Source organism: Fusarium fujikuroi, chromosome FFUJ_chr02 (assembly GCF_900079805.1).
Source record: "Fusarium fujikuroi IMI 58289 draft genome, chromosome FFUJ_chr02".
Taxonomy (NCBI): Eukaryota; Fungi; Ascomycota; class Sordariomycetes; order Hypocreales; family Nectriaceae; genus Fusarium; species Fusarium fujikuroi.
The window spans coordinates 4,146,762-4,172,534 of NC_036623.1; the positions used below are offsets into that span (position 1 = coordinate 4,146,762).

At 48.8% G+C, this 25,773-nt stretch overlaps 12 protein-coding genes; 8 read left to right on the plus strand and 4 right to left on the minus strand.

Moving 5' to 3' along the window:
• Positions 1-746: 746 nt before the first annotated feature.
• On the plus strand, positions 747-2,678 carry FFUJ_04047 (uncharacterized protein; the record flags this gene model as incomplete). Its single annotated transcript, XM_023572713.1, has 1 exon — positions 747-2,678. One exon carries the CDS (start codon positions 747-749, stop codon positions 2,676-2,678), a length of 1,932 nt encoding a protein of 643 aa, XP_023426788.1.
• Positions 2,679-3,353: 675 nt separating this feature from the next.
• On the minus strand, positions 3,354-4,556 carry FFUJ_04046 (related to 3-isopropylmalate dehydrogenase; the record flags this gene model as incomplete). XM_023572714.1 has 3 exons in its annotated part: positions 3,354-3,710; positions 3,758-4,248; positions 4,295-4,556. 3 exons carry the CDS (start codon positions 4,554-4,556, stop codon positions 3,354-3,356), a joined length of 1,110 nt encoding a protein of 369 aa, XP_023426789.1.
• A 426-nt stretch (positions 4,557-4,982) lies between these two features.
• FFUJ_04045 (related to ATP-binding protein, putative pantothenate kinase) lies at positions 4,983-5,918 on the plus strand (the record flags this gene model as incomplete). Its single annotated transcript, XM_023572715.1, has 1 exon — positions 4,983-5,918. The coding sequence occupies one exon, from the start codon at positions 4,983-4,985 to the stop codon at positions 5,916-5,918; it is 936 nt and encodes a 311-aa protein (XP_023426790.1).
• An 18-nt stretch (positions 5,919-5,936) lies between these two features.
• FFUJ_04044 (related to transcription activator protein acu-15) lies at positions 5,937-8,159 on the minus strand (the record flags this gene model as incomplete). The annotated part of the gene is made up of 1 exon (XM_023572716.1): positions 5,937-8,159. One exon carries the CDS (start codon positions 8,157-8,159, stop codon positions 5,937-5,939), a length of 2,223 nt encoding a protein of 740 aa, XP_023426791.1.
• A 252-nt stretch (positions 8,160-8,411) lies between these two features.
• Positions 8,412-9,225, plus strand: FFUJ_04043 (uncharacterized protein; the record flags this gene model as incomplete). XM_023572717.1 has 4 exons in its annotated part: positions 8,412-8,501; positions 8,573-8,586; positions 8,639-8,701; positions 8,757-9,225. The coding sequence occupies 4 exons, from the start codon at positions 8,412-8,414 to the stop codon at positions 9,223-9,225; spliced, it is 636 nt and encodes a 211-aa protein (XP_023427196.1).
• Positions 9,226-11,419: 2,194 nt separating this feature from the next.
• On the plus strand, positions 11,420-12,563 carry FFUJ_04042 (uncharacterized protein; the record flags this gene model as incomplete). XM_023572719.1 is given in 2 exon segments in its annotated part: positions 11,420-12,042; positions 12,044-12,563. Coding segments are annotated over 2 exon segments (1,143 nt in total).
• A 1,118-nt stretch (positions 12,564-13,681) lies between these two features.
• On the minus strand, positions 13,682-14,855 carry FFUJ_04041 (uncharacterized protein; the record flags this gene model as incomplete). XM_023572720.1 has 2 exons in its annotated part: positions 13,682-14,135; positions 14,218-14,855. 2 exons carry the CDS (start codon positions 14,853-14,855, stop codon positions 13,682-13,684), a joined length of 1,092 nt encoding a protein of 363 aa, XP_023426792.1.
• Positions 14,856-15,333: 478 nt separating this feature from the next.
• Positions 15,334-17,149, plus strand: FFUJ_04040 (related to hexose transporter protein; the record flags this gene model as incomplete). XM_023572721.1 has 5 exons in its annotated part: positions 15,334-15,393; positions 15,456-15,561; positions 15,613-15,974; positions 16,040-16,185; positions 16,240-17,149. The coding sequence occupies 5 exons, from the start codon at positions 15,334-15,336 to the stop codon at positions 17,147-17,149; spliced, it is 1,584 nt and encodes a 527-aa protein (XP_023426793.1).
• Positions 17,150-17,697: 548 nt separating this feature from the next.
• FFUJ_04039 (related to dimeric dihydrodiol dehydrogenase) lies at positions 17,698-18,759 on the plus strand (the record flags this gene model as incomplete). The annotated part of the gene is made up of 1 exon (XM_023572722.1): positions 17,698-18,759. The coding sequence occupies one exon, from the start codon at positions 17,698-17,700 to the stop codon at positions 18,757-18,759; it is 1,062 nt and encodes a 353-aa protein (XP_023426794.1).
• Positions 18,760-19,177: 418 nt separating this feature from the next.
• Positions 19,178-21,294, plus strand: FFUJ_04038 (uncharacterized protein; the record flags this gene model as incomplete). XM_023572723.1 has 5 exons in its annotated part: positions 19,178-19,401; positions 19,457-20,003; positions 20,053-20,429; positions 20,488-20,646; positions 20,838-21,294. 5 exons carry the CDS (start codon positions 19,178-19,180, stop codon positions 21,292-21,294), a joined length of 1,764 nt encoding a protein of 587 aa, XP_023426795.1.
• Positions 21,295-21,481: 187 nt separating this feature from the next.
• On the plus strand, positions 21,482-23,756 carry FFUJ_04037 (related to heterokaryon incompatibility protein; the record flags this gene model as incomplete). XM_023572724.1 has 2 exons in its annotated part: positions 21,482-23,276; positions 23,323-23,756. The coding sequence occupies 2 exons, from the start codon at positions 21,482-21,484 to the stop codon at positions 23,754-23,756; spliced, it is 2,229 nt and encodes a 742-aa protein (XP_023426796.1).
• A 35-nt stretch (positions 23,757-23,791) lies between these two features.
• FFUJ_04036 (probable delta-1-pyrroline-5-carboxylate dehydrogenase) lies at positions 23,792-25,614 on the minus strand (the record flags this gene model as incomplete). XM_023572725.1 has 3 exons in its annotated part: positions 23,792-25,273; positions 25,324-25,431; positions 25,480-25,614. 3 exons carry the CDS (start codon positions 25,612-25,614, stop codon positions 23,792-23,794), a joined length of 1,725 nt encoding a protein of 574 aa, XP_023426797.1.
• Positions 25,615-25,773: the final 159 nt, after the last annotated feature.

Below are 25,773 nucleotides of genomic sequence, written 5' to 3' on the forward strand. Positions count from 1 at the left end.
GGATACCAAACTCTTGGCTCTTGGACATCTTTTTTTCATGATTTACCTACCATCTTTTTTAGGGAGTCATAGTGTTTTTACGTCGTCGATGAATGGATGCCCGGATACCCTGTGGGCAACGTCTAATAGTCGAGAGGAGCGAAGTGACAGCGCATGGCCACGGATATATTTCTCGGGGTTACAGGAAGGCTTGATATCGATCTGATTACCTGTCAGCTACCAAATACCAGCATTTTTGAGCATCTAACTCGCTTTGTACTGCCTATCGATCCCTTGTGAGGTACCGAAATCTCTCGCTGAGGTACATGAGTACGCTGTCGACCTTACTTGTCACCAGCGAACATGCCCTTGTGGACTAGGTCACTGGAAGTCTGTGGCCTTGTTCTTCAACCAGGCACTGAAACTGCCTCATGCTTGATTCTGGTCACTGTTGGCAATACGTGAACAGTCAGTCAAAGTGTGCTTTGAGCTGCCTCTCAACTCAAAGATAAAAGCTTCACCAGTCCTAACCCTTTCTACTTATCAAGCTTTCTTTCCCACAAACCTTCTTGCGTCTCGCACAAATTGCCAGTTGACATCTAAGCAGTCTACAACCTTATAGCATATACTGCCACTTTTTTCGCTACTTAAATCTGCTTGGAGGAACTTTAGCGACTCGACACCTATATACCTTTGACAGGTCCGTAGTTGCGACACCTATAACTTTTCTATACACACTCCCTGCGTCCGTCAGAAGTTTGCCCAGCATGTCGGATGTTTCTGACGCCCTCGACCGAGTCCACCCGGACTTTCTTGACTTGCTTATCCGTCAAGAGCTCCTACCCCCTGACGAAGCTTTCTCGGAGCCATACCTGGCCAGGCTCATCTCCATTGCTCTAGATCTTGCAGAAGATGATGAGCAGGCTTTCCTGGTCAGTAGGATTATTACCGACGAAGAGTTGGCCTTTGAGCGACTGCGCGGCCCCGAAGTTCGCAATACCAACCATCGAATCGTGCTGGATCGAACCGAGAGGAAGATTGCTTTTCGCGAAGCTGCAATGGATCCTGTAACTGAACAAGGGAACGGAGAAATGTGCGTTGCTTGTATGGACGATGCTCACATGAGAGCTCCTTGCGGCCGCCACAATTACTGCTACCCTTGCTACCGTGAACTTATTCGACTCGGTCTTGTTTCCCAAGAAGGGTTTCCACCGAGATGCTGCGAGCCTATCAATGAGGAGGGTGTTGCGCTTGCACGAGCCCCTGCTTTGGTTCATTTGTTCCGCCAGGTGCAAGAGGAAGCCAATGCGCCGATTCACGATAGACTATACTGTCACGACGCTAACTGCGCAGCATTCATTCCGCCTGACCGCAACGGGCACTGTTTATTGTGCGATACGCACACATGTCGTGACTGCGGTGAGCGAGGCCATCCAGGCCAGCCTTGTCGAGAGGGAGCCGCTGAGGAAGACGTCTGGGCCACCATGGACGAGAACCGGACCGTTAACTGCCCCGGGTGCGGCAGGATGATCGAGCTCGCCGAGGCGTGCAACCACATGACATGCGTATGCGGCCAAGAGTTCTGTTTTATCTGCGGTGAAGTATGGCGCACTTGCGGCTGTCCCACATATGGAGGCTTTAACCTCATGGTACCCATGAGGAACCGCCCAGGTACGAAGCCACCGCAGTATCGTCGTCGCCCGCACCCTACTGAGGAGGCTGCAGCGGACGAGGCTGATGGACCTGCGAGAATTCCACAGTTACGACCTGTACAGGGTGAGGAGAATCGTGTTCCACCCAGAGTAGGGGGACCGCGAAGGGTTATCCGGCCTTTGGTGTTGCCTCCTCCTGAGGAACAACAGGAACCACAGGAGCAGCGCCGTCGTGGGGAACATCATGTGAGGGAACGACAACATGGTGAAGGACGTCATCACGGACAAAGGAATCACCATGGAGAAGGGCATCGTCAGGGGGAAAGAAATCATCATGGAGAACGACATCATCATGGAGAAAGACGTTATCACGATGAGAGGAATCGAGATGCATATGAACGTGACCGAAATCGCAGACGAGCCATACCAGTGGAATTGCACGGACTTGAACCTATAATGGTAGGTCTTCCGCCCGATGCCCCTCGCCTACGGAGGATGTCTGGGAACATGATACACGGGGGAGATATGAGAATAGCTAACCAAGTCGCCGATGTGCAGAGAAGATATGCGCCTGGAATGCGAATGGATCGCCGGCGCGACGATGGCCGTGCTGCCATGGAAGCACCCATGCCGGATATTGGTCGCATGCAGATCAACGAGCAGCGGATTGAGAGACCGCCTGTAAGAGACGAACGTGTTATTCCCAGGACTTATCGACCAGATATGGGTCCGCCTGAGAGGTACTACCAAGGCCACTTGTACAACGAGAGAGACGCGCCTCATTTAGACGTGCCACGCCGACCTTATAACCCGATGGATGCCCCTCAGATAGAAAGGCCTCGCCGTGAAGAGCCATACCATGCGGAAGACGCTGAAGCTAGGCGCACAAACCAGGAACGGCTCCTTGCGATGAATCGCTTGGCGGCTCGATTGGCGGCGCAGGCTCCTCCTCGCCAGCAAGGCAGGAATCGTCAAGGGCATTATGGAAATAATCATAATGACCCGATATTGATAGATTCCGACGATGATCTATACGGTGACGATTGAGGCTGCGGTCCTCGTCGTTCTCGTAATTGAGCGAGGTAAGAGATCGATGTCGTTTTTGCAAATCGCAGCGTTTTGAAGTTGACGAGCTTTGGCTCAAATCCTGACTTTGTCTCTCTAGAACCCCGATCCTGTGCCAGTTGAGGGCTGGTATTTCCGTCGCGATAGAAGAGAGGCGAGAGGAAGTCTTGGACATTTTGGAGAGCAGTAACAAGGGGCTCATTCGCTTGATGGGCTTTGCTCAGGATATGGCGATTTTCTGGCTATTCAGGTAGATGGGGGTGAAATAGCTTATCACAATATACGTGGAATTCAGAATTTATGGCTTTGTATTCCTTTCGAGATTGTTTGACTAATTGCTTCTATGCGACCGACGATACTTAAATTGTAGAGTTGCTCATGACTATGCGACTCCGCGATAATACCTAACCCCCAGCGCAACAGGGCTGTTTGATATGAACCGATAAAGGGAATTCGCTTTGATAGGCTCAATATTTGTTAAATAGCCATTTTATGTGTGAATATGAGGAGAACAAAGGTCTAGAACAAAGGCGTTTCCTTGAGTGACGTTCATCAGACAACAACTATGGGACTTCACAACACAGAGAGGTTTATGGCAATAAAAACAAAACAAAACACGAACTGTTCATTTTATATCATTTATCTCGTTACTAACACTTACTTTGAACTCTTGCCCAGACTCTTCTTGATCTCCGCCACGACCGCAGCTGTGACCTCCTTGGTAGTGGCCTTTCCACCGAGATCTTGTGTGAGAACACCTGAAGCAGTGACATTCTCAACGCACTCCATCAACTTTGTGGAAGCTTCCTCCTCACCCAGCCAAGCGAGCATCTCAGCTGCTGTCCAGAAGGTAGCTACTGGGTTGGCGACGCCCTTGCCGGTGATGTCGAATGCAGAGCCGTGGATGGGCTCAAACATAGATGGGTTCTCGCGGCTGGGGTCGAGGTTGCTTGTTGGTGCGATGCCGATTGAACCAGCGAGGGCAGCGGCCAAGTCAGAGAGAATATCGGCGTGCTGGAGTGTGTCAGTAACGTATTCAACAGGCTGAGTGATTGGCTTACCAAGTTGCTGGCCACAATAGTATCGATGCTCTCAGGCTTAAGGACCATCTTCGTAGTCATAGCATCAACCAACATCTTCTCAACAGTAACATCCGGAAAGTCCTTCGCAACCTCCGCGGCAACCTCGTCCCAGAGTACCATACCATTCCTCTGAGCATTACTCTTGGTGACAACAGTCAAATGTTTTCTAGGTCTCTTCTGCGCAATCTCAAACGAGAACCGAATAAGTCTGCTAACAGCGTGACGAGTGAAGATGGCGACTTCTGTGGCAACTTCCCAGGCGTGACCACGGTGTGAGCGACCTCCTTGGCCAGCGTATTCACCTTCACTGTTCTCACGGATGATAACCCAGTCGAGATCACCGGTTTTGCAGTTCCGCAGGGGAGATTGTGTGCCGCGCATGATGCGTGTTGGGCGGACATTGGCGTATTGTTGGAAGGGCTGGCAGATTGCCAGACGAAGACCCCAGAGGGAGATATGATCAGGAACATCTAGTAGAATGAGTATCAAGTTTACAAGAACATTTGGTGGACTTACCAGGAGCTCCAACGGCGCCGAAGAGGATGGCATCGTGCTTCTTCAACTGCTCAAGACCACCGTCAGGAATATACTTCCCAGTCTTCTTATAAGTATCCGAGCTCCAATCATAGTGAGTAAAGTCAAGATCAAAAGTCTGGAGAGTATCGGCCAGAGCGTTTAAAGCCTCGATGCCAGCGGAAATGACCTCGGGACCAATTCCATCAGCGGGGATGGAGGCGATGCTGTAGGACTTCTTGGCGGTGACTGCGGAGGGTGACATAATGGGGTGGATGTAAAGACTTATAATGAAGATTGGAGATGCTGATGAGTTGTATAAGATAGATATGTTGTACTTATATATACCAAGATGTCGGATTGAGAGTATGTTAGTCTTTGCTTTGTGTGGAGGTGGACGGACTTAGAAATGTCCGCTGCAACATCGCCTTGCCCGGTCCGGGAAAGGAAGTGAGCGGCGCTTCAAGTCCGTTGCGATTGACGCTTTTCCGTGAATAGTGGCTTATGATGCGGGGAATAATTGTCCATCACTTAAGAAGAGTGCCAAAGGTGATATGAGGGACTTTCCTTTCCTTTGTCTTCCATGATATCTTGAGGGATATTATTTTTTTATCGATCACGCACGCACTCTTACTTTGTAAATTTAATCACGAAAGACCGAATATCCCCAATATCTTACACCACACTAGCCATGATCGATCCAAAAGCTATTGATACTGTGCTGGACATTTTTGTCCCTGCTATCCAAGCTCACCAGAAGAACTCCTCAAGACCATTCGTTCTAGGCCTTTCTGGTCTTCAAGGCAGTGGCAAATCGACATGGGCTGCAGCTCTGTCCCAAGCTCTCACGAATCAACACCATCTCAAGACTCGCATGCTATCCCTAGATGATCTCTATCATGACCACCCAGAACTTGTCGCTCTTCGAGAAGCGAACCCAGATAATGGCCTCCTCCAAACTCGTGGTCAGCCCGGAACTCACGACGAAGTTCTAGCTAAGGACTTCTTCGACCAAGTGCTTGGTCACGTTGAGAGTGATAAGAAAATTGTCAAATGGCCGGCTTTTGACAAGAGCCTTCACAGTGGTCAGGGTGGAAGAGTTCCCGTTGAGAACTGGGAAGAAGTTCCGCTGGACCGAGGCCTGGATGTTCTGATTTTTGAAGGTTGGGCACTTGGCTTCAAACCTTTGACTGACGAGGAGGTCAAGAGGAAGTGGGAGAGTGCTAAGGCTTCAGAGGCACAGCAATCTGAAGAATGGGCTCTTACAAACACGCTGGCGAGCCACGATCTGAGCCATCTTCTGCTCATCAACCAGAACTTGAGAAGATATTGTGAGACATTCGCTGGACCACAGCACTTTGATGGATTTCTTCATCTAAGTACAGATAAACTTGTTCAGGTCTACGAGTGGCGGCTGGGTCAGGAGAGGGCGTTGAGGCAGCACAAGCCTGGCATGACAGATGATCAGGTTATCAAGTTTGTGAAGGGGTATATGCCAGCTTACGAGCTATTTCTCGAGCGTCTTCAGAATGAGAATTTTTTCAAAGGCGAGGGATCCAATGAGAAGAAGCATATACAAGTGGTATTAAACAAAGACAGGAAGGTCATTGATGTGAAAGAGGTATAATGTATTAATATAGTGATACTATCGTAAATAATTCCAAGTTGGATCGACAGAAGCGTCAAACTCTGCATTTACAAGAAAGGGATTGTCGATAGCGCTGAACGAACTCGCAAAGAGCTGATCGTACCACATCATTGATTCATGACCTTCTAGCGGTATGTTGTCCAAGTTCATACCCGGTGGTCCTTCTGTGTTTAGTGATGTGTTTGGTGTAGATAGAAAGTCGTTGGAATATGGCGCCTGGGGATTTTGGGGCTGTGAGTAAGGTATATCTTGAGATAAGATACCAGTAGAATGATACGTCGTCCGTGGCCGTTTATTCTGTTGCGGTCTCAAGGGTTGAGTGGAGGATAGTCCTTGGAATGCTTGGGCATTGGAGGAGATGTTTTGGGGGATAGAGTTTGGGCTGTCTCTTGTCTCAGCGCTTTGAGATTGGGCATGTTGTGTTCTTGGAAGTCTTGTGGGGGTCGTGTTTTCAGCACTCCGTACTTGACTTCCAACACTAGGTGAGAAACTGCGTGTTGTGATGATGGCATCTACCGGAGATTCAATCATTGTTGGACGCTCCTGAGAGAGTTCCTGAACGGTGGAAGTCAACTCGTCTATGGCCCCGAGACAGTATTCAGGCCACGATGTATCCCGTGCAGCCAGATGTCCAAGTATATCCTTGGCCGCAGCAACATGCCTAAACGAGTCAGCGAACAATAAAAGACTGGAGAAGAAAATGAAACACCTCATTGCACTACCCAGATGAACCTGCTTTTCAAAGGCAGCATGGATAAGAACAAATGCACTGATCCATATAGACCACGTGAAGGAAGGCCACAGCAACGGTGTTTGAGACTTTGTACTAGTTGAGTCTACAGATAACTGGTGGCGGTTTCGGTGTTTCTTGAGGATTATCAAGATAGACTTGGCAGCTGATATGCATGCCTGAAAGGCGGATGAGTATGAGGACGAAGGATGTTCGGAGGCGAGGCCAGGTCTGTTCAAGCATATTGCCGACTCATGTTTCAGCACCAAAAGCATAACCTTGTGATGTTCAGATATTGCTGGAGTAGTTGAGCTTGTATCAGCCAGATCGTCCTCTTCTACTGCGTCCTGGATTTCATTGAACCATTTAGCCAGTTCAGCTTGGACGAACGCTGCTCGATCTGCAGTATCCTGTCGTTGTAGCATAGACTTGTTCCTGAGCTCAAGAATGAGCCCGCGTATTCGAGCATGCTTTGCGACGAACGTCAGGAGCTGTAATCGTTCCGGATTCTCTTCCCTGTTAGTTATCGTATGGCGCTCATCGCCAGGATAACAGACATCCAGGTCGTCATCCCGTATATCGAGAGGTAGCCCAAGAGACTGACAGAGAAGCCTTTCGAGGGTGTAGATACACCAGAAAACCCTGCGTCGAACTGAAACCTCCTTATCTGTGAAGAAGGGATATCGCGCTGGACATCGATGAAGGCCCATATGAAATGCAGTCCTAACAATCAGTCCACCTAATCTCGATGCGGCGTTGAGACAAAGCATCGAAGTCAGGAATAACTGGATAGCCAAAGCTGCCTGAGTTGAGCGGATTGACGCCGGCTGGCTCAAAGCAAACTGAGAGCTTGCTAACGCATCGTCAACACTGTTGAAGAGATATACTTTTGGGATCGGCTTCTTGAGGGGAGTGGCCTGTCGACTATCCGCCAACGATATAGAAAGAACAGACTTCAAGATGACCATATCGATAGGGTTAAGCAATAGCGTTCCGTTCTTAGCAACCTCTTCAAACAACCCTAGGACGTGGGGGCCGTGAAGGAACGGAAGAACAGGATGCCATGCCTCGAAATAACTCTTGGACCACTCGACAAAGTCTTCAAAGGTCTCTTCTGCGGCCATGGAATTTTCACAGACTTCATCATCTTTCCAAAGAAACTGCTCTCGATTTCGTCTTATTGAAGCATCTTGACGAAGTTGGTCGTCTTCACCGGGAATAAGCGTGTTGATAGTCGAAGGTCCAGGTTCTGTAGTTCTTGATGCAGATCTCTTGGCAAGACGGAGATGAACAGCACGAATATAGTGGATTCCACTTCCACTTCCTACGAATCGAGCGGCATCGTGCTCACCTGTGTCGCGCATCAATCCATATTCGCGTCCAGGTTGTGAAGTCGAGTGTTTCCGTTTCTGGCCTTGCGGTTCTGAATGACCTAGGGTGGAGTGAGATGCTGTCTCGATATTATCATACGGCGAGTGATGAGAAGACATCTTTACATCGCATCCTAAGCAGCACCAAGCTGTGATACTTGGATGAACTGACGATGCTGGAGACTGCCAAGCTTGGGAGGGAGTGAGCTGAAGCTGCAAAAGTGCTAGTGTCGCGCCCGGACAAAGAAAAGGCCGAGGCGGGGTTGAACAAGTCATTCTGTCTGTGGAGCGACGTTTTGACTCTGGGGAAGAACCCCGATCGATTTACAGACGCTGCACAAGGATTGGTCCTTGTGCAAGTGAATTGTTTACATGGCGAATAATGAGGCCTCGGTTGAGAAAGAGATTGAGAGGCAGTTGAATCCGATAGCGTGCAGCCATTGTCGGCAGCGGAAGCGCAAGGTGAGATCTCATGCCCCAGTCGCAATTCCTGGGGAAAGGGAATGCTTTTTACTAAATTGAGTACTTGCTAGTGTGATAGGCAGTTGTAAGTGTTTCAGAGTCCCATAGGAGAGATCGTCATGCTAACGGCTGCTCAGGCCGCATTGTCTGCAGTGCACCAATGATCCTGCCAATTGCCATTACCCAGAACAGAACAAGAGGTATCACTACCATGCGTATTAATATCGACTACTTTAGGTACTGATAAAATAGTAGAGGTCTTCCCATAGGGTTTATCACAAGACTAGAGGCTCGTCTTGCTGAGACAGAAGAAGCTCTCTTCCAGCTCGTGCACTCTATCGATGAGCCTAACAACAATAACATCTCACTCAAGCCTTCATCACAAAGAAAAGACGACCGTATAAGAGAATGGGATAGTCTTCCACTAAGAAATGTGGATGAAATAAGAACATGGTATCGAAACAGATCAGAGCAAACTCACTCGCCAACCCAGCACGAGGCTTTGATGGATGAAGACCAACGTGCCCGATCTGTTCACGCCACACCATCCGAGCCAGAGCCTATGGACCTTCCTAATGACCCTGGAGATGACCACGGAGAAACAATTACGCTGCAAGATGCGGATGACGATACCATGCCGAGGAATGATATTCATATCCAGGAGGAGTCTGGTGGAAGCAAAGCCAAGGAGATGGAGCAGAAACACCCGAACATGTACTTTTAGAGAACCTATTAATTGATACCACGTCACCGCTGACATGAAAAGATCAAAGAGACCCCAAAATCATGAATGTTTTTCCTATCGTGCCTATGTATGCTGTGACAATCCGTATCATGACTCAAAAGCCTCTCATCATGGTCACTCTGTCCCGCACTATGGGCTTTGTCACGTTTACCGTACATACCCTTGACCTGATTTTTGAGGATATATTTTCAACTATTTTGGTCGAAGGATTTTCTTGTGGGGAGCCAACTCCAACTGTGATCACGTCAGATGACGGGTTGTCAGGATGATGCCTGTCTTTGACATCTCTTGAAGGCGAAGGCCCAGTATGTAAAACACATTATGAAAGATATCGAAACTCTCTGATTCTAAGTCTAGTTGGAAACTAATAGCTTGCTATTTTCGTTCTCCTACGGCTCTCATGTATGCGTTGTTATTCTGAATAATTCCAGTCGTATCCACGCGTCGAAGGATCAAGCCATCTTACCATGTTCTAGTCTCATACGCTGAAAGTAGTTCTTAGTTATGTGAGAAGACATATTTACTGTCATCAGAAAAGTCTATTCTTATTCTGCAGCTTGAGGAACATTAGGCATAAATTGATTGTTAATACCACAAGCATTGCAAAGCATCAGACCCTGTGCCCTACGCGCTCTGAGGCATTTCTCATCCTAAAGACAACCTGTTAGCCATGTTTAGTATAGACAATTATGCCCAAGAACCCAATATATTGGTGACTTTAGCTGTTAGTCAAAGTGAAGCCTCTCGAAACTTTCGGCCATTGGACAACTTGATGAAGGCGTCACCATTAGATAATGGCTTCCCTTAGCAAAATGGCGTCCACTAGCAGCCAGCTCAAGCGTTGGGCTGAATGCCAATATAGCTTTCGAAGCTACCACTTCTCTCTCACAGTATGAAGAGCCATTATGCAAACGATAGTAGAATCGGGTCAAGACCGGGGGAAGGACCATGCAGAGCCAAGGTTCCGCATAAATGAGATATTGCCTTTTGGTTGCCGATTACGTATGGCTTCAGCTCAAGAGAATTCACCTACAGAATAATCTGACATTCCATTACGACATACTTCAGGACGTCGGGGGCGGGAAAACACAGTACGGAAATATCCGCCGCTGGTCAGTCTGAGCTGTAAACCATCCTTCGATCCAGCTGATGCACCACCATCTCAGCTCCAATAACCATCCTCGAGGAATAAGCCATGGCGTAGTGCGGGTGCTTTGACTGACCGCTTATTGCCATGCTAAGGCTTAGTACGTGACACCAAGACTTTGCTGGTCTGTAGTAAGCTGATATTTTCCGTAGCACAAGTACCATCATAGCATACATGACCGACAGCCCGATGGATGCTCGGCGTAAGCTGTGCTTGCAAGGTAATAGAGCTCCGTCTGAGCTGCTGCGCCATGGCCCCAGAATAACAATTAGATTCGGCAGTGAGCTGAACCGAGGAAACATTGTTGAGTTTAGCGACAATAAGCTTGATTCTTAGTCCACTGAGGCTTCCATTCTAAATGCCGAAGACCCGAACAGCTCTCCCTCGAAAGCAAGTAAATCATGAGCTACAATTTACTAGAGCTACTGCTCCAATGATTTACCATCTTGACCATCCACCAAACCATGGGAATGTTGGCAATAGCTTCGGCAGCTCAAGCTAAAAGCCACTAAAAGCGACACAGGGCTGTAAAGACCAGTCCAGACCATCCGCACGGCGCAGTTACCGTTTGCTGCGGTAAAAAACCTAAGTCTCACTTTACCTAATTTGCACCGAGTCCTTAAGCTTAAAATAGGGCTAATGTGATCTTGGGGCTGGGGGCTGAGCCCGATCTGACGGCTTATTCTAGTGAGGGCTGTGAGACGTCACAGCCTCCTCCGCTGAGAGTCGGAGACTAAGCATGCAGACAGATAGACACTTACTGCATTGAGACAGCTTCACTTGTACGCAAATCTTGTATAAGAAAGCAACGAATTCTCGTCGAAATGGAATCCTTTCTTTCTCATCATCACATCACAAAACATCAAATCAACAACAACTCTTTTCCTTTTTCTCTTATTTCCTTATTTTCCTTTGTCAGGTCTTATTTCCTTACAAACCTTCGCTTCTTCTCAGTCATCTGTCACAGTTTCTTCGTCGCTTTCCAAACAAAACTGTTTTTAATTCTTTCGACAATCTCATAACATTATGCACTCTACAATCTTTGCTCTTGTTGCCGTTGCTGGCTATGTCTCTGCTGGACCTACCGCCCGCTCTCAAACCGAGTGTTCAGGCGTTGGCCAGTTCTACACTTGTGCGAACAATGGTTTCCGCGGCTATTGCTCCGTTGATCCTTGTGCCATAAAGTGGTGCACTGATTTCGTCGAGGGTACTTGCGATCCCGTCTTCATCACCAAACCTGTTGAGGGTACCGAGACCGAGACCGAGGAGGGAGAGCACTGGGAGCCTGAGACTACTCCTACTTCTCTTCCCGAAGGCCAATGTGCTCCTGGCACTGGCTTCTTCCAGGTCTGCTCCAACGGTTTCAAGGGATGCTGCAAGTCCGATGCCTGTGCTGGCAAGGACGCTGTCTGCCCTGATGACAAGAAGGTCAAGCGCGCTGATGACCCTACTGTCTGCGCCCCCGGTACCGGTTTCTTCCAGTCTTGTTCCAACGGCTTCAGAGGCTGCTGCAAGTCTGACGCTTGTACCGGTACCGCTGGTGTCTGCCCCGACAACAAGCCTGAGGCCCCCAAGCCCAAGCCTGAGACCTGGGAGCACAAGCCTGAGACTACCACTGAGACTGCTCCTACTTCTCTCCCTGATGGACAGTGTGCTCCTGGTACTGGTTTCTTCCAAGTCTGCTCTAATGGCTTCCGCGGCTGCTGCAAAGTCTGATGCTTGCACTGGCAACGCTGGTGTCTGCCCCGATAGCACCAAGCGATCTGACGACCCTACCGTCTGCCCTCCCGGAACTGGTTTCTTTCAGTCTTGCTCCAACGGTTTCCGTGGATGCTGCAAGTCTGATGCCTGCTCCGGTTCCGCTCCCATCTGCCCCGACACCGTCGCCAAGCGCTCCGATGACCCCACCGTCTGCCCTCCCGGAACCGGCTTCTTCCAATCCTGCTCCAACGGCTTCCGCGGCTGCTGCAAGGGCGACGCCTGCGGTAACACCTGGTGCCCCGACTACAAGACCGGCACCTACGAGCCCGCCCAGACATTCAAGGTCAAGGCTCGCTCTGATGGTACTTGCCGCCCTGGCACCGGTTTCTTCCAGGTCTGCGCCAATGGCTTTAAGGGATGCTGCAAGAAGGACGCTTGCTCCCAGAAGAAGCCCGTCTGCCCCAAGTAAGAGGCATTCATTTTCACACTTTACCAGCAATGGTTTTACATTGGCATAGCGTTGCATAGAAAATTACTAGCGTGCGTAGATAGATATTGTGTTTGTCGATTTTGTTTGGAACAGTCCTTTATGAGTTATTATGGCATTGATTGAGCGACTATTCTTGATATTTACTTATTTAGAGCATTGATTTTGTCGGACACGATAAAAATCTAACTAATACACTCCTTTAAAAAAAATTGAGTCTCTACTGACTTAAACTGTGAACCTTTGTTAATTGATAAGAAGAGGGCCTTAAACGTTCCTTGAAGGCCTCACCTGGGTAACTGTAGAGGCTGCCTGCCCATTGCCCAATAATCAAGCCACTTAACCAACTTCATTTTAGTGTAGACTTTGCATCTGTGACTGAAGGAAGCCTCCTCTCTTGCCCGTTGCTGACAAAGTAGTACCACCGTGACATTCTGAAGACTCCTGTTGCAGCCGCCACAACCAGGAGAACAGCACAGCAAAGAAAGCGAGTCACTTCCCAGCAGCGGAGTTTGTAAATAAGCTCCCATAAAAGTAAAGGCGATGTTACAGACAAAAGCAGTTTTTGATGCGAAAACGCTGCTTTAGTGGCTGATTTGAGTCGATCGACGCTGGTTATCCACCCGCGAAAGAATAGTGGCAAGACAAAAAGGACTAGAGAGAGAAGTATCAAGACGGCTCGAAGAAAGTAGCTGTCGACTCCCCAAGGACGCTCGGCATATGTAAACCATAGCATAGATTCTAGGTGCAACCAGAGAAAAGTGGGCAGTATAAACCTGTCGAAGGCTCTGAGAGGTAGTCTGGTCTGAGGGTCATCGTGTCTGGAGCCAGGAAGTTCGCATTCCAGGGTGATGAAGTCCAATAGGGGAGATAATATAGGGATTGCTTGCATGACTTTCAGCGTGGCGATGATGCTGAAGATGAGTTGACTCGCGCGGGGTTGAGTCTTGGCCGCCGTGGATGTTCACAACCTATGACGAATGTGTAGCTTGGCATCTCGAGCATCGAAGTCTACAACCAACGACGGCCTTTTCTGAGCCCATTAGTAAATTAGTGCATTGAATAGTAACTTATTCTCATGAAACTGTCAAAAAGTCTGTCTAAGACTTGAATCTATCAGCACCAGCCTTCAAGATCATCTCGAACAGCTCAACATCTTTCCGAGCATCCGTCGCGCTCGTCTTGGGCACTTTCCCTCCAACGACACAATCATAAAGATCTAGCATCTCCAATGTATACGGATCCTCATACGTCTTCCTGATGATCCTCTCTTGGAATCCACCTTCACCAATCTTCTCTCGAATCGTCATGATCACCGGCAGACCCTTGACGTAAGGAGAATCAAAGTTGACTCTCACGATTTTGTTAGCTGAGTAGACTTCAATGTGTGCGTCGAACTGAGGCACACCACTGAGACCTGATTCATACGTGACAGGAAAGTCATCGTATTGAAACAGGACGCTGAAGATGCCGGGGAGGGTTAGCACAGCTCCGGCGACGAATTTGGGCATGCCTAGAATCTCGCGCATTGCTGAGAGATCATGTGTTCCGAGGCTGTATCATCAAGTTAGCGTTGGCGCGACATTCTAAGGTGAAGGTGACTTGCGCTCCCAGAACTCTCAGCATTCTTTGTGACTGAGGCGTGCTCGACACTCCAAACTCCTTGACAAGAGCTTGTTCAAAGATATCAGCCTCGCGACGGCTCCTGTCCTGACCATCTTCCTCACTGAAGTCATTGAACTTCTGAGGAAACGTGCCGTTCTGTTCGACAAAGGTGGAGTTAGGCCCAATGATGTCCCTCACTCTGACATACTGAATCTTCTCCATGGCCCCGACCTCTGCCACAGCATCGATGAACGCAGTAGCATAGCGTCGCATCGTTCCAACAAACACTTTTCCCTTTGAAGCCTTCTCCGCCTCAATAAGTCTATCTATATCTCGGAAGCAAGTGGCCGCCGGTTTCTCGATAAGGCAAAACTTGTCATTCTTGAGAGCGAGTATACCATGCTCCACGTGGTATGCGTCAGCGTTGGCGATCAGGACCACGTCGACGTCTGGTGAGGAGCAGAGTTCTTCGGGGTTGGTGGTGGTTTTGGGAGTACCACCTTGGACTTTGGTGGTGCAATGTGCCAGAGCCTGCTTGGAGATATCGCAGAGATAGGTCGTTTGGAACTTGTGGGATAGGAAGTTGATGTTGGGGATATGGGCGACTTGGGAGATCTCTCCGCAGCCGATGATTCCAACCCGAAGGATGCGATCTGATGTGCTTGACATGGTGATGGAGTCCATGAATGATTGGTCTTGAAGGCTGTAACAAAAAGGGTATAATTCGAAGTCTGGATGAGTTAAAGAAGAGCTATTTATCCTTCATCTCCTCTGTCATCAATACGTAGTACCCTTGCGGGTTGGAGTATCACTCCCCCATCTGCATTCCCCACATACCGCTACTCCCCGACACCAAAAGAGCATTCAGCTCCGCTACTCCGCGAAAGGATCATGACTCGATCCTTGGCTCCGCACCATGCTAAAATGTAACCATGCTTTATCTTCTTCCCCACGGGGTCACCAAGTTTCCTCGGTTACGGGGAACGAAAATCCGGGGTCTAGATCAGAGAGCATCCGAATGCTTTAAAAGGAGCTTATTCCCCCTCTTGTGGACCTCTTCGTTCCCTCAAACCATCCAAGTTATCGTGGTTCTTTGACGCGTTATACTCCCCGTCTTGATCTTGCATCTTCCGCTCTGGCTTGGATTATGGGTGTATTTTCACGCAAGAAAGAGGCCGAATTGGCTGTTGGATCGGAGCTCTCACGAGTACGACACCTCATTTCTCCCACCCATCTTTTGTTACACAGGCTAACAGCTCTCCTACGCAGGTCCTCCCTCAGAATCCAAAGCCATGGTACATGACTTGGCATCTGATCAAGCTCAATCTATGCCTTTTGGTCCCCCTATTCTCCTCGGCTTCCGTTGGCTACGATGGTATACTCTCTTGCTCCTCACCGTTCCAGGTCCAACTCTAACATAGCCTAGGATCCATGATGAACGGTCTCCAAACTCTGCCCCAATGGCGTGAGTTCTTCGGCAGTCCAGAGGGCGCGCTTCTCGGACTCATGAACTCTGTTTATCCTCTCGGCAAAGTCATCTCCCTCTTCGTGGTAGCTTATATCTGTGATCGATGGGGACGTAAGCTCCCTATTCTTATTGGTCTCATCACTTGCATTGGCTTCGCAACTCTACAGGGCCTTTCGCAGAACCTACACAGCTTTATCATTGCGAGAGCCTTCTTAGGTTTCTTCACTAGCTTCATCGGTCAGCCTAGCCCCATCATCATCACTGAGCTTGCGTACCCAACTCAGAGAGGCAAAGTAACAGCTTTGTACAACACCTTTTTCGTAAGTTTCGCGTCTATCTTATTTGGGTAACTATGTAGTGTACTGATTGTATGCCTCAATTTTAGTACTTTGGCTCTATTTTCGCCGCTTGGTGTACGTATGGCACCTTCAAAAACCCGACGACTTGGAGCTGGCGAATTCCGTCTCTGCTACAAGGTGCATTGCCCGTCATTCAGCTTTTGGGCCTCTATTTCCTACCAGAATCCCCCAGGTAAGAACGTTGCAATAGTCTGAGACTTTCCAGAAGCTGATGTAGTCAACTCAGATGGCTTGTTTCCAAGGGACGCAAAGAAGAAGCCCGAAAAGTCCTTGCCGAGTTCCATGCAGGCGGCGATCTCGAGTCTCCCCTTGTCGAATTCGAGATGCAAGAAATCGAGCTGGCACTTACCCAGGAAGCCGACGCCATTTCTGCAGTCTCATGGGCTGAACTATTCCGCACTCCAGCGAACCGCAAGCGCACGCTTATTGCTGTCATTGTTGGATGGTTTGCTCAATGGAATGGTGTCGGAGTCGTCAGCTACTATCTTGTTCTCGTTCTCAACACGATCGGTATCACCAAGGTCAAGGACCAGACTCTCATCAACGGACTTCTTCAGATCTTCAACTGGCTGGCCTCTACTTTCTTGGGAGCCATGATGGTTGATCGACTGGGGCGCCGGACATTGTTTCTGCTCTCCACGGGTGGTATGCTTGTCTCTTATATCATCTGGACCGGCCTTACTGCGCATTTCGTCAGCAGCCATGATGAGTCGACAGGCCGTGCAGTGGTGGCTTTCATCTTCATCTTCTACCTATTCTATGATATCGCCTGGACGCCACTCCTCCAAGCCTACCCCGTCGAAATCTTTCCGTATACCCTTCGAGGACGTGGGCTTTCTATCACCTATATCTCATCCTTCACTGGTCTCATTGTCGGCAACCAGGTGAATCCTATCGCCATGAAGGCTATCACTTGGAAATATTACATTGTCTTCTGTTGTATCCTCGCAGTTCTTTTCGTCATCATTTGGTTCTTGTTCCCTGAAACGAAAGGACATACGCTTGAGGAGATCCGAGAAGTCTTTGAAGGGAAACTTGATGACCAGGATAAGTTGGCTAGGGTTGAATCAGCTATGGGAGAGGAGAATACTGGGCAGAAGGGTGGCAACGCGAAGCAGGTGGAGATCGCCAACTAAGCTTCCATTGACGGTACGTTTGGGGTAAACGTTAGGAGAATTGTATCAGAAGATGATTTGCAAGTTTATGCTAGTCCTTTCGGCTCCTCCCGGCACATCATGTTTCGAACCAGATTAGCATTTATCGATGCATTAATTATTGCGTGGTCGATCCATCTGCCGCTTTGATATCCCGATGCCTATGTAACGAACGAGAGATCGTGCCAAGTCCTCAAAAATATGCTCATTCAAACGCTTATCGAATATCCGTTCTTAACTTACCCGCATTAAGCTTGTTGGCCGGACCAGGACAAGGACCAGGACCAGGGGATTTCCCGTTGTTATGCCGGACTCCAGCCGGCGTAAACGAGGTCGTAGTCCGTAGTCGGGGAGTAGCGGAGTTACACTAAACAGCGGAGAAGTTACTCCATCTCGGGCTGTATTTAGCCGAAGTTGATGGATGATGTGAATCTCGATGCCTTCGTTTATTACCCTGTAACTTCCGCTTTTCATACTTCCAATAGTCTTTGTCTCATACACCTTATTATTTCACTCCGAGCCGTATCACCATGTCTCAGTCAAAACCAACCCTGCGATGGGGTATCATCGGCACTGGCCTGATCTCATCATGGTTTATCCAGGACCTCCTTATTGAGAGAGAGAATGCCCAAGCGATACATCATATTCGAGCCATTGGATCATCTTCCGTCGAAAAGGGGACAAAGTTCGTTGAGACACATATGCCAGGACAAAATCAACTTCCATTCATCTACGGTAGCTATGAGGAAGCGTACCGAGATCCCAATGTTGATATTATCTACATCGGGACTCCTCATGGCTTCCACAAAAAGAACTGTCTCGATGCGATTTCGCATGGAAAACACGTGCTCTGCGAGAAAGCATTTACTCTCAATGCCAGAGAGGCAAGAGAAGTTCTGGATGCAGCCAAGGAGAAGGGCGTATTTATCATGGAGGCCATGTGGACTCGCTTCTTTCCTCTGGTTAAATCTCTCCAAAAGATCATCCACGAGGAAAAAGCCGTTGGCGATGTGGTTCGCGTATTTGCAGACTTTGCCATGAATCAGAACATCGAGTCAAAAGGCCCCGAGTCACGATTGAAAGATCTATCTCTTGGTGCTGGCAGCCTGTTGGACATTGGCATCTACAGCCTGACTTGGGGCCTTGTGACCCTCGATGCAGGTGTCGGTGAAAAGGCTACTGCACCAAAGATCACTGCTGCTCAAACTCTCGTCGACGGTGTCGACATCGGCACTTCGATCATCCTCTTATATCCCGATGGAAAGCAGGGCATCTTGACCTCCAACTCAAAGGTCAAAACGCCAGAGGCTTTCTGCCGCGTCGAAGGCACCAAGGGCCATATCATTGTAGAAGGCTTTGCGGGTTCGGTCCCTGCATCATTCACTGTTTACAAAGACGGAGAGGCTGAAGGGAAGAGATATGAGTTTGAGAGACCTGGTAAGGGATTTTACTGGGAGGCTGATGCGGTGGCTCTTGATATTGCTGCTGGCAAAGTTGAGAGTGGTACTATGCCGTGGGCTGAGACCATTCGTGTCATGGAGATTATGGATGAGGTAAGAAGGCAGGGCGGTGCCAAGTTCCCTCAGGACTAGATAAAAATAAATCATACATGTATGTGGATAACGAACAGAGAACGTGATTGCATTTTGCTGCTGATGTGGCCTCTGCGTATCCCTAGGCCAATTCTAAATTCAGAATTAAAACAGGGCTCCAGGAGTTGAGATTTCTCAGTAAAATATCGTAAACACGAACTGTTAGTAAAAAATGATCAAAGAATTCCATCACACGAGGCCTAAACGAAGAACTTCTGGCATGGTATCGCCCGCAAGATGTAGGGTACCTAATGCTCCGCATTCAAACACCAGTTGACACTACCCGATCCGAGTTAGCCTCCGCTACTCCGCGAGACCAAAACTTCACTAAGAGAAACATCCACAAACTTAAGATCTCCGCTACTCCCCGACATTCCATCCAACTTATGCAAGATCCTTTCCGATTCCTCACTCCACAATGCTCAGCCAGAGCGGTACCAATTCCTCGGAACAGCAGGGACAGGGCAATAAGCGACAACGCACGGCAGCCATGTATCATCGCAAACGTGCCGTGACAGCTTGCCAATCCTGTCGATTGAGGAAGACCAAGTGCGACAATGTTCGTCCAGTGTGTGGCTTTTGCTCCAGAAGCGGTGCTCAATGTGTCTACCCTGGCTCTGGGCCTGATAGTGATTATTCAAGGTTAGTAGTAGACTCATGGTACCTGTAGTTGTACTGCGACTAATGTATTGGATAGCTATGATCCCGCCAGTTTGACTATTCTGGATCGGCTCAATCATGTTGTGTCTCTACTGGAGTCACGGCCTTTAGCAGTACTTGTAAATGATACAGGATCATACAATTCACAGCATGACACATCTAGTATATCAGAAAGGAATGCTAGTATCACTCGGCCATTGCGTGTTGCTCCAATACACGTATCGAGAGACCTAACGACACATGTGCCTGAGGGTGATATCCTCCAGGTCCTTGAGCGCCCTGAATTTCCTTCAGAATCTAATAATTGTGAGAGTATTATGCGGTGGCCAATATTCCAAGGCCTCGTGCCTGAGGTACACTCCTTCGTCCTGGAGCTGAATGAAGATGTAGAAGCAAGGTCTAGTGATTCGCGGGGCGTCTCAGCTGGGAGAGGCGTCCAAGAGGAGGATTTCGTTCCACTTTCAAAACGGTTTCTGGCATATGTACATGTCAAGAACCCAATTCTGGATGTGAAAGATTATAAAAAGAAGGTCAGAGAAGCAGCTGAGAATGGCCCAAGGTGGGATGGCGCATCTTGTCTGGTAGTAAGCATTCACTCTATTCGTTTCATTGGATCATACTGATCGTTCCAAGCTGATCTCCTGCGCGATTGCCTGCCTCTCAGTACCCTTTAACACCGAGGCAGATGTTGACGGCTCTCCTGCTTCAACACGCTCATCGACAAATACTGTTTTAGACCCGGACACCGCTGCATCATACTATCTAGCCGCAAGGAAACGGCTTGGACTGCTTCAGCCATCACTTTTATACATACAGTGCCTATTCCTTTGTGGTATCTACGAGATGTACTGCCTTCACCCACTGCAAGCTTGGTTTCACTTCAATCGCGCTTGTGTCGATTTACGAAACATCCTCTGGACTCGCAGTCAGAAGAAGTCGAACCAGGCAACCACGCAGGAAACTCGCCGACTTGAACAAAGACTGTATTGGTCCTGTGTCAAAACGGAATAGTAAGTGAAAATAGCCTTTCTTTTTTCTGGATAGCCTGGCTTACGAAGGTTGTCGCAGCGAATTACGGTACGAGATACCGCTACCACCAAGCGGTATCACGCAGTGTGACTATCCAGACATGTTTCCGTCACCACCAACAGAACTGACCTCTCCATCGGCCTATGATCGGGGTGGCACATTAGAAGACGATGTTGTTCCCGAAGAGGAAAAGAGTTGGTTCTATTATCTGGCCGAGATTTCTTATAGAAGGATGATGAATCGAGCCATGGCCGTAATGGCCCGGAGCGGAGAGCAAAGTTGGAGTGATAATATCTGTGAAGCTATGGAGCATTGCAAAGAGTTCAACGAGCAGATAGATCTTTGGCAAGTCCTTCATTCAAGCAAAGAAATTCGCTAATATGCGACAGGTATTCGCACATTCCACCTCAAATCGACCCAAAGAATGCAGTACATGCCAACAACGAGCTGGCACAGTTCTTGAAAAATCGTGAACTATCCTGTCGAGAATGGATACACCGCCCCTTTCTCTTCTACGTACTTCACCAATCGCCAGAAGATGAGCACTACGGTCGAGCTATCCCACTGGCGCAAAGGTGTCTCGAGTTATGCGTAGAGCACCTCTTCCGAACCTATGGGCATAACCGGCATCATGGCACGTGGTATATCGCACGTTCCTGTGTGACCAAAGCTTTGATCTTGCTGGCTGCGGCGAAGAGTGGTCGCATAACGCTCCCTCCTGGCTGGAAAGAGGCACTGGAAATTGCACGATGGACAGTAAATCGGTGGTCAAGTGAAGCTCCGGACCTTGAGTGGGCCCAGAGAATATTGGAGACTATTGTAGGAGAGGTTGAAAAGAATGTGTAGAAAGTGTATAAAACACGATGATGAAGCGGGGGCTGCCTGTAGACAGCTGTGTCTCTGATTGGTGGCGTAGCCGCTCATCTCTCAGCCGCAGCTAGGCTTATTTTCTCACTTTCACAGCATTACTTTCTCTCTTGCTCTGCTTGCACAGAGAGGCCTGTATGATAAGTACCGTAACTGGTGAATAGTCATGATTGAACCAGAATCAGAGGCTGATCAAGGCCAGCCTTACAAATACCGGGCACTTGAGTCTCCACTCCATATTAGATTGCTTCATCTACTGCCCGACGAGCCTAATGAGGATATTCGACTACAAATCTCACATGAACTTCTGAGGCAATCGGAGCAACCTAGGTCACTGCGTCTATCCCGAAAGCAACTACAAAGAACGCTCCCTCTAGTATGGGAAGTCGTTGAAACTATCGAAGGCAGATTCATCTTCATGAGCGAGTCTGACGACACATCAAGTGGAGTGGAAGATGAAAGCGAGGAAAGCGATGAAGAAAATGGAATTATCCATACTTGGAAACACCCGGACCCTGCTGTAGACCCAGCACTGTACGAGCTCCCACCTCTAAATCCCGCACAACCAGCATTCGAAGCTCTATCCTATGTTTGGGGCGGGCAACATGACCCTGTGGCCGCTACCATTGAAGGAAAGGCAAGTAAGTACCTCGGAATTATAAAGCTTGGGAAGAACCTAGCTACGGCACTCAGACACTTGAGATACCAAGACAAAGAGCGCGTATTGTGGGTGGATGCTATCTGCATCAACCAAAACGACGATACCGAAAGGGCCACTCAAGTCCTTCGGATGTCAAGTATTTATCAGGACTGCAGCCGAGTTGTCATCTGGCTTGGCCCCGAAAAGCACGACATAGGGCTACTTTTCTCTGAGCTGGCCCATATTGGATCTCAGATCGAGAAGACAACAAACGGTTTAATAATGTCAACCCCGGATACAACCGACTTCAGTTGGTGGCAGAGCGATGTGCCAGTTTCTTTTTCTGACGAGGTATGGTCAGCTATGAAAAAGCTCGGAGACAGGTCCTGGTTTAACCGTCTTTGGACTGTTCAAGAGGCTATCATGGCGAATCGAGATTCCATAGTCCAGAGTGGCGACGCCATTATATCATGGTCTCTATTCCGTCGTGCAGTTGTATGCCTCCTGCATAAAAACGAAATGCCCAGGGCTCGAATTTCTATCAGTGTCATGAGGAGCGTAGCGAAAAACCCAATTGGAGCAACGCTGGCACATACTCTGGACGCATATCAAGCCCGGCTGTGTTCAGACTCTCACGACAAGATATATGGACTACTTGCTATTCTACCACCAAGGTTTGCCAGTGAGATCAGGCCGGACTATGAGCAATCTGTCGACGAGCTATACAAGTCCTGCTTTCTGGCTAGTACTAAGGCTCTTAGCCGCTGGGAGCTGCGTGGCTGTCCCCGAAATCCGGATGAGGATACTTGCCCCTCTTGGATTCCTGATCTTTCTGAAGTAGATCCATATGGCCGGAGAGTATCACACCACTATGCCTCGGGATGCTCTGCTCTACACTATGAGTACCAAGCGCCCAACTTGCTAAACGTGGTTGGTCTAAGATTCGACATTGTGAAGTCTGTTTCCGAGAAGACCTTTGATCATTGGGATGATGGCGAGACAGCGATTCGCGCTATCCGATCTTGGGAACCTGAATGTTCTCTCACAGACCCGTACCCTAGCGGGGGCACCTATTTAGATGCTTTTGCCGCCACATTTATCCAAGACGGAAGAATTGAACGTCGTCCTGCTGAAGGATTCAGCCTTGAGCATGTCAAGGATAGGTTCAAAAATGAATTTCTTTCGACAGCCTCAACACCGGTGTCAAAGCTGACTCGCGGAGATATGATGGAATATGTCATCTGGACACGTTCCAAAGGTAGAGCGATGGTCACAACTGAGAGGGGTAGTATTGGCTTAGCCTGTCCTTTCGCAAAGCCAGGTAGGTCAGAAGTCATAGTATTCAAGATCCATACTGATGTCGCTAGGCGATGTAATTTGCGTCGTTCTCGGTTGCGACTTTCCAGTACTACTACGTCCATGTAAGGACAACACCTGGAAGTTTCTGAGTGACTGCTACGTATGGGATCTAGAAACTGCACAAGGCTTGATAGGTCCTCTACCGCCCCCCTGGCAACAACAGCTATTCTATGATCCCATCATCGAACACCGGTCTTTTACACGCTATTATAACCATAACACAGGGGAGCTGACAGCAGAAGACCCGAGGCTGGAGCCTCTTGTAGGATGGCAGCGCGTTTCACTGGAAGAGCTAGGGCGAGACCTTACAGGCGACGACCCAGAGGTGTATGAATTCTTCCGGAACATGGAAGATGGCAGAATCGTGAACTCCGATCCGCGTTTAGAGCCAGAAGCACTTGAGTGCCGGGGAGTGAACCTGGAAACATTTGTATTGAGCTAGACCCTCAGCATTTCTATACGATAAATATCAGAAAGTCATTCGTTGGAGGGGTATAGAACTTTCTCCAACGGCACAAACTCCTCCTTGATCGTCCTCGTGCTCACAAACCGCTGCAAATGGGCCATAGTTCCAGTTTTATCATTAGTACCCGAATCACGAGAGCCGCCAAACGGTTGCTGAGCCACCACTGCACCGGTACACTTTGTGTTCAGATACAGCATGCCAGCAGCGTGCCTAAGAACGTTCTGAGCATGGCGTAGCACATAAGGGTCCTTCGCAAAGATGCTGCCTGTCAGGGCGTATCTCGACGTTGTGTCAAGGAGCTTCAGAGTCTCCTCCCACTTATTATCGGAAAAGACGTAGATGCCGAGGATGGGGCCGAAAAGCTCCTGGGTCATGATTTCATGACGGGGATTGGTGGTCTGGTAGACTGTTGGGTAGACGTAGTACCCCTTGTCCTTGGTAGCCTTACCCCCAACGACAAGCTCCAGATCTTTGTCGTTCTTAGCATCTTCGATAATATTTTTAAGCTTGTCAAACGAAGCTTCATGAATAACCGGGTTAATGAAGTTCTCGTAGTTCTCGACATCTCCAACCTTCAAAGCAGATACCTGCTCTTGAAGGTGCTTCTTGAACTCAGGCCATACTGACTCGGCGACGTAGACTCGAGAATTAGCGGAGCACTTCTGTCCTTGGTACACAAAAGCGGCTCTAACTGTGTTGAGAGCAGCACTCTTCACATCTGCAGTTGGGTGAACAATACCCCAATTCTTCCCGCCGGTCTCTCCGACAACACGGGGATACGAGTTGTATATCTCATCCCCAACACCGTTGCCGATCTTCTTCTGTAATCCCTTGAAGACCTTGGTTGAGCCGATGAAGGTCAGAGCACCGAACTCAGGTCTCTTCAGGACTGTATCAGTAACCTCATTGGGCTCGCCTGGCAAGAACTGAATGACATCCCTGGGAAGACCGGCTTCAAGAAGGATCTGATATAGAAGCCAACTAGCATGGATGGCTGAGTCAGAAGGCTTCCAGATAACAACATTTCCAAGTAACGCAGCTGGGCCGACAAGCGTGGCACCAAGAGCTGTGAAGTTAAAAGGTGACACGGCATATACAAATCCCTCCAATGGTCTATACTCCATCTTGTTCCACACGCCTGGCGTCTGAACCTTAGGCTGTTGAGCATAAAGCTTCCATGCCTCGTCGATATAATGGCGGAAGAAGTCTGCTGTCTCAGCTGGGGCATCGATTTCAGCTTGCCAGATGTTCTTGCCCATTCCCAGCATGGTTGCAGCGACGATATCAGAGCGATATTTACCAGTTACCAATTCAGCTGCACGAAGGAAAATGGCTGCACGGTCTTCAAATGGAAGAGCTTCCCAAGCGGGTTTGGCCTTGAGAGCAGCGTCTATAGCTGCATTGACATGCTCAGGCGTGGCGGTTGCGTATTCTGCCACGACTTCTTTGTGATTTGATGGGTTTTGCTGCTTGAGAATTTGCTTGCTGGTAATCTGACGATGATGTTAGGAGTAGAGTTTCTCTTGTAGACATAGTAGCTTACTTCTGCGCCGCTGATTTGAATGGGAATCTTGACAGGGAACGAACTTTTGAGCTTCTTGATGCTTTCTGTGAGTTGGGCTCGCTCTGGGGAGCCCTTGGCATAGTCAAACTACGATGTCATGTTAGCACGAAGGACTTCATGTCAAAGCCAACTTACCATTTTCTCATTCTCGAATTTTGGTGGGTTCCATAGACTTAAATACCGGCTGGCTAACAGTGCTCTGGGCTTGTGTTGGTGGAGAGCACCAAGCTGTGCAAGAGGCTGATGCGGCGAGCCAAGAGATCTGAACATTTTCTGCAAAATAAGACAAAACAAAGAAGTAGAAGGTTTGGTAAATTGTTGTATAGAAGTCTTCCTACCACATAACTAGTCGCCTTATAAGTCAAGAGGCACCGAGCAGGCCAAGAGAAGTCGGGATGACATCCCGACTACGTATCTCGCTCCGACACT